Genomic DNA, 17,095 nt, shown 5'->3' with positions numbered 1-17,095 from the left:
GTAAGTTAAGAATGGGAACTACACAGCAGATTAGCCAAGATACTGTAAACAGAAAATTATGGGTTGAACAAGCTGCAAACTACTTAATAGAACAGTAGGAACCTGTTAGATGGCATAAAAGTTCATCTTAATGATGCAAAGGCAGACAAAGGAATGTGTAAATAGACATGACAATGATGAAGAGCCTGAAATGAAATAAGGAAATCATGGAAGCATACAATAGGTTTATAATAACTCAAAAAGAAAACAGCTGAAAACTCTGCATAAAATTATGCTGTTACTGTGTCCAACATGCCCCTTCCCACCCTTTCCAGTCATAATGTTCCTGGGTAAGTACATCTAATTTTGGAAAATGCCTTCCAAAACAAAGAATAGGGAATGATGGGCAAGAGGCTCCAATGTCCTGTAGCACAAGAAGAATAATATGAATTCATATCTGTAATTTTAGTACAGTCAGGAGGGATCAAACAAAGGGCAGGTGCAAATTCAGGAGGTGACTAAAATTTAGAGGGAGAACTATCTTAGAATCATAGTGTGGAATTTTAAGACAGTGGGATTTTATGTTCCCGCTTAAGTCAATGGGGTTTATAAACGGCTTGCGGTATTTTACGGCCCTGTCCCCACCGAAATGGGGCAGTAAAATTCTGCCCATAGAGTTATACAGCACAGAAATAGGCCCATCGTGTCCATGCAGGCCATCAAGCAACTATCTAACCTAATCCCATTTTCCAGTACTTGGCCCGTATCCCTGTATGCTTTGGCATTTCAAGTGCTCATCTAAACACTTCTTAAATGTTGAGGGGTTCCTGCCTCTACCACCCCCTTATTAGCCCTCCAGCAGATGCTGGCTGTGAGCAGCAGAAGCATAAGAGTAGTTCTTCTGCTTATCTTCTCCATTGAAAATGTTGCTTAATGCAAGGAAGTGGAGGAAAAATGATCAGAGAACAGTGAGAGGCAAATGAAACAAGGTATTCTACGGTTTGCATTCATCCTTCAAAATGACACTGATGCACTAAAGGACATTAGAGAAGAGCAAGAAGGATAATTGTGTGTGTGAAGCTCCAATCTGTGGTTAAATTGACAGTGTTGCATAAAATGTAATGCTTGCAGGAAGTGCATGCTATATGTCAAACTATTAACAGTTACAGATGTAAATAGTTATAACACTTGGTACTAGATAGCTCTGTTGCTGAAGCCAATTGCCATATTCCTTATTTATTGAGATTAGCTGATTTTCTATATTCCTGTGTATTTTAATATCTTCTGATATAGCTTATATTGGGGTAGTAGGGTCATTTGAGACCTCAGGATGATTGTCACCCCAAGCTCAGTTAAGGTTTCTATGCTTGGGCTTACGTGCCATGGCCAACAGCGGAACCACCAAATTTTTGGTGGTGATGGTGGAAGTGCTAGAATATCAAGTGACAATGGCTGCTTACAGGCAAAGGATCCTTCAGGAAGAGGACTTGTGTTCCCTTTAAGCACACTTGAGGAAGGCAATGGGAAATCACCTCATGTATTCTCTTCCCTTGTCATATTGCTTGTTGAGGTTGAAAATGGGAGGTTCTTACAAGCAACATGACTAAAAAGTGCAGGACCCCAAGGTGTGGACAAATGAGTAGAGGACCTGCCCTTGGGCAGATCATTACTACACTAGCATATATATATCACAAATATTTTATACAAAAGAAATAAAGACTTGCATTTATATCGTACTTTTCATGCCCATTGGATGTTTCAAAGGGTTTAAAGTATTTTTTGAATTATCACTATTGTAATATAGGAAAACCTCCCCCTGAAAGCTAGACCCTGGAAAGCCACATAGAACAGATCCATTGCACAATCAAACCAAATCCATAGAGAATTATAACTATAAAGATATTGACTGAAAAAAAACTTCAACTGAACATATAACAAAGTGACTTAAATATCTCTCTGATAAATATGAGTTTTAATTTTCTATCGTATGTATAAGTTCACAGTTTATCCTGAAAATCTCTCAGTTATATAATTTGAGCAAAGTAGTAGCAATGTGATCTATTTAGAAATACATTTTCTAAAACAACTATTATGCTGGTAAACGCATTTGCTGAATATCACATTAAATAATAAATCTGTGTACAATTTAAACCTGACAGATGGAATGAAAGCAAATCTTTATTAAAAAATCATGGCCAAATAGCAGCATTATTTCTGCTTTATCTATAAGACAAAAGCTTTCACAACCAAGTTTTTCAAAATAGCCTTGTGACACCACTGTGCCACAGAATGTTTGGAAGTGGATTCATGGACATAATTTCCAAAAAACTTTGTGACCAATGTGCTATTGTCATTTGTCAGCCTTGTTACAACATTCAGTGTTAGAGGAGTACACCACCCTGATCACTTTTCATTTGAAAATTACTGGAGGTCCCAATTCCAAGCCTGTTTGAATGAAAATGATCTCTTCCACTTCTTCATGGTTCAGTTAGCTTGTTCACAAAAACGTTAATCCATACAGACTGAGAACATCCTATGTTTGATCTTCAGTCCATGCTGAGTTACCAGGTCTTGGGAGAAAGGGGGAAATCAGACAGGGTTCCTCCTCTCTATCTTTATCCTTCTTCGAAATGCATATTTGAGGACAGGATCAGATTTGGCTGGGCTGTAGTGCTAACTGTGTTGATTAGCCTGGCAATATTCACTGTCAGTACTTACACAAGAATAACGGTCACATGGTTGAAGTATGGGAGGGTAACCAACCCTGGATTTGTACCCCAGCAGGTGAGGTGTAAGGAAAGGAGAAAATTGATCAGAAGGAAAAAAAATATTTTTTAACTTAAATCTAGTTTCCTCACATACTTTCAGGAGTGTAAGCATTTCAAGTTGCAGCTCTTTGTTCTCACTACCTCTGGATGATTAAATCTCTAATCTTGAAACTAATAATTCCAAGGATAACTAAAGCAGGCAAGAAAGCGTACAGCACTAGAAAATCAAACACAAATCTGGAAGATGCCCCAGGGTATGTCGAATCAAGATACTGAATCCCTTGTGTAAACCAGCAGGGAACATTTGTGGTGTTAGGAGATGACTGTTCGCCTGTAGGTATAAATATCAAACACAACCAGTTACAAATTATTTGGAATCTCATGTTACACATCATAAATATAATTTGCATGAACTTCTGCCTGCCATGTAATAAATACTCAATAATTGTCCATAATTGTACACACAACTATTTTGCTCTATGATAAGACATGGGTTGGTGCAATCACTTTCAGAGATAGAAGACCAAAGGCATAAATGTTTTTCCTTGAAATGGACTTCTATTATTTCAGAAATTGTATGTAACTGTTTTAGCAAAAACTAAGATATTTAAATGGTCCTACTTAGTGCTAATGAATGGACATTATAAATGATAGTTTTGTAATATTTATGTTTTATGATTACACTTTTTCAACAATATCATCTTTATCTTTCAAAAACAAACTCTGAAAAAAGAGATATAAATCTAAGAGCATGACTAACTACATAATGAACCTGTAGATAGACAATTAACAAGCTGGGAGAAAGTTCAAAAGTTGTTCTCACATGAACTGTGTCCAGATAACTTATCAGTGCTGTATATGTTTCACAGGCTACAATGAATCCCTGGTACAGGAAGAACCCTGTGAAATTCAACCACACCCTCCAATTCTCTAGAATTACATTTAATTTTAATATTCTAAATTTGAAATGATTCTGCATTTAACTGAATTAATAACCACATAACATCAATAATCAGATCCACTATGTACTAGGCACAATGCAAAATCTTTGAAAGCAAAGCACTCCTTAGTTCATAGAACTAGAACTAGCCAGAATCAGCAGTTTGAAAACAAATAAAAGCAAAATAAAATTGAAAATCTGAAACAAAAAAGATGCTGGATATACACATCAGGATATTTAGTATCTATGGAGAGATCAGACAAATTGTTGTTTCAAGACGGGCTATTCAGAAATGAAAAGGGAAAAACAATGGAATTAAATAGGAAAGGGAGAAAAAAAACAAACACTGATTTGTATCATTGGAATCAACTGCAATCTGATTAAAAGAAAAAAAGTGGGAGCTTGTTGGGAGGCTGCAATAACTTTACATCAGAAGCCACAAGGGTGAGGCAATAAGACGGGAGAAATTGAAAACCCAGATAGCATGCAGATGAAGCCTGTAATTAAATCAGAAGGCGCTGTCATAAAGGATCAGCCAGCACCAATGGAATAAAACCAATTAACAGCAAAGTACACGTGCCACTCCACCCCAAAATCTCCAAATGCCTCAGTTTGCCTGGATGCTCGCACACCCATCCTACATCGCCAGAATCTTTTATTGTAAAACTATGATCTGAACTTACTGAAGTCATAGAGCTTGTATTGAACTTCAAAGGAACAGTAATTTTGTTTCTAATTCAATACCAACTTTTTATGCATCTGGTGGGAATGTAGCTTCTAACTTTAACACTAGTTTAAATAATTAATTTCAAAGCTATCAAATCCATAACTTTAGGTAACAGCAAAAGAAGTGGCAATTTATTAATCTAATCCCTAAATGTGTTATTTAACATGCTTGCCTCTTAGTATTTAACTATGAAGTTACTTTTAAGTAAACCTGTGCACCTGCCAGTTACAACACAACCCTAGCATTTTCTTAAAATTAAGATTATTAAAAACTTTGCAAAATTTGCCCTTTCTGGATGTGCAACAATTGTAAAATATGCAGCCCTACTCATCATAAGACTGACTTTGAATCAAAGTGAGCAATCTTGAATGTTCAAGCAACTGAGCTAATTCTAAATAAGTAAGGTACAAAGTTCATCTAATTTTGTTTCATTACAACTCCTCAAATTAAACACTCACCATTGGCACATGTGAAATTTAAACCATAAAATTCATTAACCATCAGGACCTCAACTCCATATTTCTGAAATGTGAGGTAACTCAGCCATCGAAATGGCTCGGGCATATCTTCTGCACTCCTATAATTATGAAATTAAAGAAAGTCAATACTAAATAATTTCATTTCATAGCAGCTTGTTTAACAGTTTGATGAAATACAGTATATTCATACATTTATCTCCCTCCATTTCATCCATCCTTTCCTGGAGGTACTAAATACTCTGACGTGTTCTAAGAATCCTAACCATTCCCAAGTGGCCATACTTCAAGTGTGAGTCTAGGCATTGATTGTTAGCAATGTATTAGCTTGTGAGGGCATCACAGCCAAACTCAATACTGTTTTCAATTATATTCCACACAAAGCACTTTTAATAGGGATCACTGGATTCGAAAGAAAGAATTTGGATACAAAGTTTTTCACAGCCAATTAAGGACATTTGAAATATCATCTCTATCATGATCCAGGCAAACAATAGTGACTAATAAGTGAATCCCAGAAGATTTCTTCTCTTGAACATGCTGCACTGAGGCCATTTGTACTACACTAATAGCTGCTTCAGTTGTGATGAACTAATTCAGCACAGAAATCATACTTATTACTGTCCTGATTATATACCTCAGTTACTCATTAAGCCATTTTTTAATTCTTTGGTGGGATGTGAGTGCCACTAGTAAGGGCAGCATTTGTTGCCCATCCCTAATTGCCCTTGAGAAAGTGGTCTCCTGCCTTCTTGAATCACTGCAGTCCATCTGGTATACATACACACACAGTGTTATTAGGAAGGAAGTTCCTGGTTTTTGACCCAACAACAGTGAAGGAATGGCGATATAATTCCAAGTCAGATGATGTGTGTCTTGAAGGCTAACCTGAATCTGGATGGGGTTCCCATCCACTCCTGCCCTCAGCCTTCCAGGTGGTAGAGGTGTGGGTTTGGAAGGTGCTGTCGAAGAAGGCTTGGCAAGTTGCTACAGTGCATCTTGTATATGGTACACACTGCTGTGACTGTGCCAGAGAGGAGTGGAGAGAGTGAACATTTAAAATGGTGGATGGAGTGCCGATCAAATGAGCCACTTTGTCTTGGACTACGTCAAGCTTAAGGCCAGGATTTTTCCTATGGTGGGTGAGCTGGGCAGGAGAGGGCGGCGGCTGGCTCTGTGCTGCCATTTTATGTGGGCAGGCCAATTAAGGCCTGCCCAGTGTAATACGTAGCCGGTGGTGCTCAGTGCTACCTGTGCAGGCAGGGGCAGGAGGGAGAGTTGGGGCAAGTGCTCTTACGCACATGTGCACAAAAGAACACAGCAATCTCCCTAAGGCACGGAGCTGCCTCAGGGAGATTGAACAGATATTAAAATAATTTAAAAATTGATTAAACATTTATTTAAACATGTCCCCTCATGTGACTGTGTCACATAAATGGGGACATGTTTTTATATTTATGAAAATTAATTAATTTATTTAATAAAAGCTTCAGGATGAGGTTTCCTGGAAAATCCGAAGGCAGCTTGGGCTCTTTGCCTGCCCATCAACCTTAAGGTTGCACGGGCAGCATTCACAAGTGGTTCAATTAATTCTTAATAGGCTGTTTACATTTCGGTGGGCGTGCAGCCAACTCCAGCATGCACCTGCCGAACGAAATATTGCAATGGCATGTGATGACATTGGGACTCACGCCCAACAACATCACGCGTCATTTTACATGTCGACATGTTGGGCCTACTCCCGCATGCCGACTGGAAAATTCTTCCCTAAGTGTTGTTGGAGCTGCATTCATTCAGGCAAGTGGAGAGTATTCTATGGCATTCCTGACTTGAACATGGTGGATAGACTTTGGGGAGTCAGGAAGTGAGTTACCTCTGCAGAGTTCCTCACCTCTGACCTGCTCTTGTAGCCACAGAATGTAGCTGGTCCAGTTCCATTTCTGGTCAATGGTAACCCCCAGGATGTTGACAATTGGGGATTCAGCGATGACAATGCCATTGAATGTCAAGAGGAGATGGTTGGATTCTCTCTTGTTGGAGATGGTCATTGCCTGGCACTTGTGTGACATGAATGTTATTTTTCGCTTATTAGCCCAAGTTTGAATGTCGTTGAGGTCTCACTGCATATGAACAATGCTTCAGTATCTGAGGAGTCGCACATGGTACTGAACACTGTGCAATCATCAGCCAACTCACCCACCCCTGACCTAATGATGGAGAAAAAGTCACTGATAAGCAGCTAAAGGTGGTTGGGCCGAGTACACTACCCCGAGGAACTCCTGCAGTGATGACCTGGGACTGAGATAATTGGCCTCTAATAACTACAATCATTCTCCTCTATGTTCGGTCTGACTCCAGCCAGCGGAAAGGTTTCCCTCCAATTCCCATTGACTTCAATCTTGCTGGAGTTCCTTAATGCCATACTCAAACAAATGCTGCCCTGATGTCAAGGGCAGTAACTCTTAAATCACCTTTGAATTCAGCTCCTTTGTTCATGCTTGGACCAAGGCTGTAATGAGATCAGGAGCTGAATGGCTCTGGTGGAACTGAAGCTGAGCGCAGGCGAACAGGTTATTGTAATATAGGTGCCACTTGGAAGAACTGTGAATTACATCTTCCATTACTTTGCTGATGATTGGGAGTAGACCGATGGGCTGGTAACTGGCCAGATTGGATTTGTCCTGCATTTTGTGGACAGGTCATGCCTGGATAATTTTCCACATTGTCAGGTAGATGCCAGTGTTATAGCTGTGCTGGAACAGTTATGAGCAGCCATGCAATCTCTGACAATAAAATTATAAAACTCTAGAGGGATGAGAGAATCAAAATTATTTGCTAAAATGTTTTGTGCAGGTTTGCTTTCAATTCTCACAAGTAAACAAGATAATACATTAACTCACTTCATTCTTTTACTCGTAGGAACATTAGAAGCCAAGCTCAAAATGTGAATGAAAACAACTTTTAGCAAAACGTCAGGGCTGTTAAGGATTGCTGATTAGTCTACTCAATGCCCACACTCAATGTACCTCAAAATTGCAATGGACACTACATTACAAAAAGGCATGTTGCATAGTGAAAGAAGGCCTGAAACAGGCAGGCATATGCTCTGCCTTCCTGAATGCCCTGGTAAAATGGTAGTGGCCATACTGTGAGGGTTGGTGCAATGAATTGTTGGCCCACTACCATCCCATTTCCGCAGCAGAGGCTGTTAAATTTGGCTCTAATGCGTCCACAAGTAATTAACCCATAAGTAATTAACTCCTAATTGTGATAACAACTAGATTGTGAGACAGTAAAGGACAGGTTGCATGCAGATCCCTCTTAATAGTGGCATCCTATGTTGAGTGTTACATGACATAAAGCTCCATCATACACAAGAGCATATCCTGTATGCAACAATGCTATAGGGGTCATATACTGCATTCCAAAACTTCTCACCTTAAGAAACCTGATCCGAGTAGAATTCCTGCTACATTAATTAAAGCCACAGCACTGTTTACTATATTTGGATTCTGAACAAAACCAAGTAAGGTCAGCGTCAGAAGCTCACCAACTAGATGTGGCACTATAAGTACAGCAAAGAAACAGCCAAAACGTTCCCACAACGGAAATAATCCTAAAGTCCTGAAAAACAAAGTCAGGCAATTAAAATAAGTTAAAATAACTTCCACTTTCTATTGGTAACTTTTGCAGAGGTAAAATCATCATAATCCATAAAAATAGTTCATTGTACACAATATCTGAGCAAATGGGCAAAAATATGGCAGATGGAGTATAATGTGGGAAAATGTGAAGTTGTTCACTTTGGCAGGAAGAATGAAAAGGCAGAGTATTACTTAAACAGAGAACGGCTGCAGAATTCCAAGCTGCAGAGGGAACTAGATGTTCTAGTGCATGAATAACAAAAAGTTAGTATGTAGGCACAGCAATTAGTTAAGGAGGTTAATGGAATGCTATCTTTTATTATGAGAGGAATTGAACATAAAAGTAAGGATGCTATGCTCCTGTTATATAGAGCATTGGTGAGACCACATATTGTGTGCAGTTTTGGTCTCCTTATTTAAGGAAGGATGTAAATGCATCAGAAGCGGTTCAGAGGAGGTTTAGTAGATTGATACTTGGAATGAGTGGGTTGTCATATGAGGAAAGGTTAGACAGACAGGACTTGTTTCCACTGGAGTTTAGAGGAGTGTGGGGTGACTTGATTGAAGTATACAAGATCCTGAATGGTATTGACAAGGTGGATGTGGAAAGGATATCCCCTCTTGTGGGGAGTCCAGACTAGGGGGCACTGTTTTAAAATTAGGGATTGCCAGAGATGAGGAGAATTTATTTCTCTCGGAGGGTTGTGCAATTTAGGAACTCTCTGCCTCAGAAGACGGTGGAGGTGGGGTCACTGAATATTTTTAAGGCGGAGGTAGATAGATTCTTGTTAGGCAAGGGAATCAAAGGTTATCAGGAGTAGATGGGGAATGTGGGATTCAAAACATGAACAGATCGGCCATGATCTTAATAAATGGTGGAGCAAGCTCAAGAGGCTGAATAGCCTACTTCTGCCCCTATTGTGTATGTTGGTATGTATGTTTGTATGGGAAAATATAGGGTTACGAAAAGGTCATTCTGCAAATCAAAGCCTATCTCTAAAGCGCACTTGTATGGCAAATAAGCCCAATGTGTTTTTCTGATTTTTATTCTAAATTTATTTTTTATTATTTTTCATTTTAAGCCTTCTGTTTTTGCATACTTTGAAGTAATCAGTTGCATTTCATATACTTTGGTAAGATTTCAGATTAGTTAACTTCTTTCTAGATTGAATTTTTAGACTTCCTTGTCATTCCTCATCCTCTTTGCACTTGCATTCTGCCTTCTGCATCCTTTGTCAAGTAATTTTTTTGTTGCAAATTGGTAAAACTAAACATTTTGATTGGAAATCTTAGCTCAATAACAGTGTTTTCTTTTGTGCAATATGTCCAGAATCGGTGAAACCAATGCAAAAGATTAAGGAATTTCTAGCACAAATTGTGTGCAGTACAAATTGAGTTTGCACAATCTTTTGTGCTGGTTTAAAAAATATTGCCGTAAAGGACAGGCATGGCTGCAAATTTGGTCACACCCTCAGGATAAATTAATCACCATTTCCACTAATTATTCCAATTTGCAGGCCTTTGAGGAAGCTCTAGAGTTAAGCTGGTGTTTTTGGGTGCAAAAAAAAAATGTTTTCAAAGCTTTTGAAATTAATGTTATTTTAATTCAGTAAGAAACCTGTGACTGTACCCCAATATAACCAGCAAATGGTTCTGTATACTTAAAAAATCATTTTCAATCATTTAAAATCAGGTTACGCAGAGGTGGTGGATAGACACTACTTAAAAATAATTATTTTTGTGACAAATCTATTTTCAGCTATGTTAATCAAACTGCACAAAATTAGCACTCTTAAACACATCAAGAAATATTTTTTAAGGAAAAGTTTTTAAAACAAATTATATTTTACAATATTGCTCAAATGTTCATGGGAGATTTCGCATTTGGTGGTATGCAAAATGCGGTAGGGTGATAACTCTAGAAAAAAGACACTTCTCAAAAATTCTGTGAGGTCACTAACACACAGCAACAAGATAATTCACATAACTCCATATAATTCACCATTACTTAAAATTTAATTATTTTGCTTATTTACCGTGTTTTGTTTATTTACCGTGCTTTAAGTTCATTTTAATTTGTCTGCTATTCTTTGTAGCAACAAGTATCTCTGACTACTCTCAGGCAGATAGGCTGCTGGATCAATGGTTGACTGATTCAACCTTGATTATATGAGAGACTGTTGATTTAAGTAAATGTATTTTTCATTTGGGGTTTGGCAGTAAACTCTTTACCCAATTGCCTTGTCATTGTCAAGATTAATTTATTAACCTTTTTTTTGTGAGCTGAGTAAGCAGCTGTGGAAAAAGTCATATTCAAAAGTTATTCAATAAACCCAAGATTGTCTGGTTACTGTAACTACGATGTCATTTTGTGTAACTGTTTTATATCCCTTAGTAAACGGGCATTTTTTTTATCTATTGCACAAAACAATTTAGGAAATTAATAGTAGATTGTTTATTTAAAGAATGTAAAGTAATAAACATCAATATTCAAATTAAAAATGACAATTTATTTAATTAACCTACTGAAGTAAAACCACTAATTTTTACTTCAGGTCATTGTTCTGTACTGGCACAGTGCACCTGTTCTAAAATGCTCCTGTGATTGGTGAAACAATTCTTACCAGTAGACAAAGAAGCTGTAAATAGCCACACTGAGGATGCTGAAGGGAATTATGTGGATGATATAAGCCACCAACATCAGCCATTTCTGATACAGGCCATCTGAGCTTTCCTGATCACCAATAGCTCGTAATGAAGGATCTAAAATTTTTATAAAGAAGGCAAATATTATTGAAATACCAATTTTATTAAAATAAACAAACACTTCATTCTTGTAAATATTAAAGTGCAGAATTTTTAGTAATGAAAATACCATTGAATATTTCTTTAAAAAACTTGCATATGAGCAATTACTGCACAGCTGCCAGAACTCTGAAATCTACCCGCTAATTTAAGTGGGACAGATCTCAGAGCACCAAGAGTCAACATACTCAGAAAAGACCATTCACATTTGAAGACATTCTATACAGTATAAGCTAGCTATAAACTGATCTATGTTCTGAAGAACTGAAAGACCTACAAACAACTGAAGGTCAAACATTTGATCCTTTCGTTACTCCCCTGGCATTTGTTGCGCTGAATATTTTGAAAACACGATTTATTTTTGTCACGCCATCTATTTATTTATATTAAATGGACGATTTATAAAGCTATAAATGAAAGCATGATTACTGACGTACATAAAGCGACAGCATTCAGCATCCCAGTATAGGGTGAGGCACCTATGCTTTGGTAGATTATCCCAATTCGGTCTTGCACTACACCTTTTGCTGGATCATTATTCAGCTTCATCAAAAAAAACACTACAAACAGGCCATAGAGCAGATTTTGGGAGAGACGCATAATAATCCCAGTCTTGTTTCTAGATAAATTCCTTGCAATTCGTCTGCAATGAAAATGGGAAGCAATAGGTTATTTTATTTAAAAGTTAGCAAATATGCTAAAGAATGTGAAATATAATTTTTACAAAGAAATACAAAATGTATACCTTGCAGATAATTATATAATAAACTTGAAACTTATATTTTGTTAAAGGTATTAATATATTTGTCTCTGCTCTCAATTTGCTAAATGAGTATTTTCCTAAGTGAATGATGGCACTCTGACATGGAGCAGGTTTATATTAATTATTGGCTTCTTGGTGAATTCCTATAAGTCATGCAGCTGTGGGGGAGGGAACAAGCTACCATTTCCTCATGGGAAGGGAAAAAGAACTGGATGATCAGAGTGTTCTAATGCATCTGCTGGCAGTCCACAACACACCAGTTCTGCATCCCTCCTCTTCCCCTACTACAATCCCATCCATGGGAAGACTACAGTAGGGTAAATAAGGCAGAAATCTCATTTACCTGCAGGAGCTCAGCAAGAGCGACATGGATTGATTTCACACTGGACTTCTGTCTTTCTTTCGACTTGTTTACTTCCCCAACTCAACACAGAGGCAGTTAATAAACAAAGTCACCCTCCATTCACCCCCAAGTAACAAAACAATCTATGTATACAGATTTTTTTCAGTAAGATTCATGTTTTTTGATATAATAAAGTAGAATCTTGTTAATTTGTATAAAAACAGCTGCAAGCACAGATTAATTCTATATTACATGATGGTGGTGTTGTGGTTATGTTACTGGTCCTGGACTAATAATAAAGTTGGAGCACAGAGGGGGATGGTACCACAGTGGCAATGTTATTGGACTAGTAATCCAGTGACCTGAATCAATATTCTAGGGACCTAAGTTCAAATCCTACTACGGAAGCTGGAGGAATTTAAATGTAATTAATTAATTAATTAACAATTGCTAGTCTAATTAATAATGTGAATGAAACTACTGGATTGTCATTAAAATCCATCTGGTTCATTTACTGCCTTCAGGAGAGGAAGTCTGCCATCCTTACCCAGTCTGGCCTACATGTGACTCCAGATCCACACAAATGAGATGAACTCTTAACTGTCCTTTGAAATGGTGGAGGAAGCTGCTCAGTTGTATCAAATTACTACAGGAAAAAGCACTCTGTATGTACCTATACCATATGAACTTGAGTGGTTCAAGAAGGTGGTTTACTACCACCTTCTCAAGGGCAATTAGGGAAGCTGACCTTGCCAGCGATACTCACACTCTAAGAACGAATATTTTTAAAAATCCCTTTAATCTTTACAAATGTTTTTATCGGTTTTTGGGGTGCCCTCTCCCTCACTAAGCTTGTCATGCTGCTGCTTCCTTCTGGAGGGCCTCCTGTTAGCCATCCAGCTTTGACCCACCCACTGTCTGTGATTGGACAGTGAGCCCGCCTTCTAACCAATTAGCTAATTTGGGGAAAATAGCAGGTAAGTGACTGTACCCCACAGTGCGGGGGCTTCTGATTCCCACTTGAGCCTGATGGTGGGGTCCTGAAGCCCACATGATAAGTCCCACCCTTCATCTCTCACTACTGAAATCTGTAAACCTGTGCTATCTTGATATTTAATCCATTTAAAAATGAGATGATATATGCAATATACACTTTAGTAGGTATACCTGATCAGTGTCCAGAGTTTAATGGCTGTGTTTGGAGATGCTCTGCTCTTGAAAGGAATAGTTGACAATTCTTTTGTTTGCTTTGCTGCTTTAATATTCTCCAGTGTATCGTTAAATATTTTTGAATTTTGATATGAGAATGAAATTTCTTGGACTCTACTATAAGTCTCAATTTCTCTTTCCTTGCTTCTAGTGTCAACAGAAGTCAGATCCACTGCAAATATTAATATGAACAAATTAACAGATATGCAAATATTTTTTCAGGTGTCCAGCTTATTTCAAGCAAATTGATGTTAAGCCCGTTACGTCTTTTTCCACGTGGATATCAGTTTTAAATAAGAGATGGGAACTAGAGCTTGAAAATTTCTGTCATTGAAAGTGCAAAAACCTCTGAGAATTGTGTACGCAAGGGTGGAAAAAAAATCACAAGTTCATTAACTTGATCACATTCTACCCGTTCTGCACTTTGTGCTATATTCGTGAATGTGCTGTTATACTTTTTTTTAAAAATATACTTTATTCATAAAATATCTGAAAGAACATTACAAAACATTTCAAAATGGCCATCACAAAAAGTGCAGTCATATTCAAATGTTCCACGTAGAGCATGAGGTGCTTCAGTACAATCAATGAACACTACCAGCTATTTCAACATGGTCATTACAAACAGCCAGACAGTGCAATGGTATTTAAGTTATCTACATAGATCATGTTGTACTCTGAGGTGCTTCAATACAATTGTGATACATGTACTATTCACTGCATATATTCAATGTGAGTCTTCCAGCCCAAGGGGTTTATACAATTCCCAGCCCCTCGGTGCATTAAGGCTGAAAGGTGGTAGACAGCGACCATTCCCCTTGCTCCTTTGCGACGGCTGCCCCAAGCTTTAATGCATCCTTCAGCACGCAGTCCTGGACCTTGGAATGTGCCAGTCTGCAACACTCAGTCAGGAACAACTCTTTGCACTGGAAAACCAACAAATTTCTGGCAGACCAAAGAACACCTTTCACCAAGTTGATGATCCTGCAGCTGCAGTTGATGCTTGTCTCAGTGTGTCCCCCTGGGAACAGCCCGTAGAGCACAGAGTGCTGTGTTACAGAGCTGCTCGGGATGAACCTCGACAAAAACCACTGGGTCTCTCTCCAGACCTTCTTTGCAAAAGCGCTTTCCACAAGGAGGTGAGCAGTGGTCTCTTCCCCACCACAGCCACCTTGAGGGCAACATGCGGAGGCATGTAGGAAGGATCTGACAGGGAGGGCCTTTCTCACCACCAGCCAAGCTATTATACATTTACATTTAAATCCAATGTAAAACAGCTATTAACTGTGGGACTTGTGACATTCCACACAGAGTAATCTAACCCATTTCAAATTGGCACCAAAGGCAAATCTTCCTCTGGCGTATGGCAAGGGGATTCCTTGTCATTGTACTTGTCAATTGCACGCTCTAAGGATTGCTTTCCTTGCTCTGCTTACACACCCTTCAACATTCTGCAGCCAACCATTACAAGTACTGGACTGCTAGCAGTAATCAAAGAGATTGCTTTCCTCAATGCTGGGAGTGAGTAGTATTGGAGATCTGCTCCTGATTTTAATCAAATAAAACTAGAAAATCAAAAGCAGAAACCATTGATCTAGTTTAATCATTAAGCTGTCAATGCTTCCAGTTCTTCCTTCTTGGGTTAATCCATTTTCTTTTCCCCCATGCCCATAAAGAGAACATAAGAAAAGTCAATGAAAAGACAAAAATCGCCAAGTATTAGCATAAGGCTAATGATTCTCTTGACTTAGTAATTGTATGGCATAGGATGCCTAAGGGCAAAGGGGAGAATAAATAAATGATGGGGGGAGGGGAAAACATCTTACACTTGCAGTTGCAGTTGAAGTATTAAAACATCCCAAAGCGCATCCCAAAGGTGCACATCAGATAACAATCCAGGCCCAGAAAAAGGTTCAATGCATTTTTGAACTCTGTACTCAGCTTGCAACAACTCTATTCCCCTCCCAGGCTGAAGAAGACAGTTTGCAATCTTAACGTCCTACTCGACCACAAATTGAGCTTACAGAATTACAGAATTGTTACAGTGCAGAAGGAGGCCATTCTGCCCATTTTGTCTGCACTAGCTCTCCGACTGAGCAGTTCATTTAGTGAAATTCTCCCACCTTCTCCATTTACAGATAATAGTCTAATTCCCTTCTGAATGCTTGAATTAAACTTGCCTCCACCACACTCTCAGTTAGTGCATTCTAAATTTTAACCACTCGCTGCACGAAAATGTTTTTTCTCATATTGCTTTTGTTTCTTTTGCCAATTATTGCCAACTTGTGCTCTCTCATTCCCGATCCTTAAATCTCAAATACACTCCGTTTTAAAGCCCACCTACTTCTACCTCTGTAACATCACCCACCTACATCCCAGCTTCTGCACCCTCTGCTAAAACACTCATCTATATCTAGGGCACTTCCAGACTTGACAATTCCACTGCTTTCCTGGCTGGTCTATCAACCTTCCCCCTCAAAAAACTTCAGCTCATCTAAAGTGCTGCTGCCCACCACACCAAGTTCCATTCATCCATCCTCCCACTCTTCCTGGCCAACATTGGTTCTGTCACCACCTCCAATTGAATATTATCTTCATATTTAAATCTTTTCATAGCCTTATCCTTCCCCAGCTCCTTAACCGCCCCCAGGTCTGCAACCCCAACCCCTAACTCTATTGCTCCGTGTGCTTTTCAGCTTCCCTCGCCTGACCATTGACAGGCGTTCCTTCAGCTGTACAGACATCACACTCTGCAATTGCCTCCTTAGATCCTTCTGTCTCTCCATCTCCCGCAGCTTTTTATAAGAACTTCATTAAAACCTACCTTGTTGATCTATTAATATCTCTCTCTTTGTCTCAATGTCTATTTTTATCTGATTGCATCTCTACAAAGTACCTTGGAACAGTTTTCTTTGTTAAAGATGATAAGTTGTTAGTGAGTTTTGAACAGATTTTTAAAGCTTTTTGAACAACTAAAAGACTGTAGAAATCAGAAAGTAAAATTATGTAAAAGCAAAAAGGTGAAGCATTCGGACTGCCTGCCAAAAAATGTTAGCCCATCTTCCTCTTTTAAAAGCTATTAGACCTGTTTTGCACTTCCAACACATTGAGATTCTGACCTCCAATTTACAGAGTTCATGGCTATTTTCCCTATTTCTAAGGATCAGATACAAGAAAGATTACCTACCATATAAATCAAATGGGTTGCAGTATTCCAGACACTGATAGCCAGAGCTGCTGAAAAATTCTACCATTTCTTCAGCTCCACCACAAAACACCAACTCTCCACAGGTCATTATGCCAATTCTGTCAAACAACTTGAGAAATTTGCACAAAAACAATTAAACGGTATTGTACATGTACTGTTAAAAACTCCCTGAAATAGGGATAAGATCAGAAAACGGACAAGGGTGGGAAATAATGCTCAGCTGTGAAAAAGTT

The 17,095-nt window shown here is 38.6% G+C and overlaps 1 protein-coding gene across 1 annotated transcript in view; it reads right to left on the bottom strand.

Moving 5' to 3' along the window:
* Positions 1 to 2,884: 2,884 nt before the first annotated feature.
* abcg5 (ATP-binding cassette, sub-family G (WHITE), member 5) overlaps positions 2,885 to 17,095 on the bottom strand; it is a 41,118-nt gene continuing 26,907 nt past the window's right edge. Inside the window, exons 7-13 of the mRNA XM_041207416.1 lie at positions 16,842 to 16,971; positions 13,613 to 13,826; positions 11,777 to 11,982; positions 11,159 to 11,297; positions 8,329 to 8,514; positions 4,882 to 4,991; positions 2,885 to 3,078 (exon numbers count right to left, since the gene is read on the bottom strand). Of these exons, the coding sequence (XP_041063350.1) occupies positions 2,885 to 3,078; positions 4,882 to 4,991; positions 8,329 to 8,514; positions 11,159 to 11,297; positions 11,777 to 11,982; positions 13,613 to 13,826; positions 16,842 to 16,971 (1,179 nt within the window). The remainder of the gene's footprint in view (positions 3,079 to 4,881; positions 4,992 to 8,328; positions 8,515 to 11,158; positions 11,298 to 11,776; positions 11,983 to 13,612; positions 13,827 to 16,841; positions 16,972 to 17,095) is intronic.

Source organism: Carcharodon carcharias, chromosome 2 (assembly GCF_017639515.1).
Source record: "Carcharodon carcharias isolate sCarCar2 chromosome 2, sCarCar2.pri, whole genome shotgun sequence".
In the NCBI taxonomy this organism is placed as follows: Eukaryota; Metazoa; Chordata; class Chondrichthyes; order Lamniformes; family Lamnidae; genus Carcharodon; species Carcharodon carcharias.
Note: the sequence above shows the minus strand (reverse complement) of the source record. Positions and strands in the feature narration are given on the sequence as shown.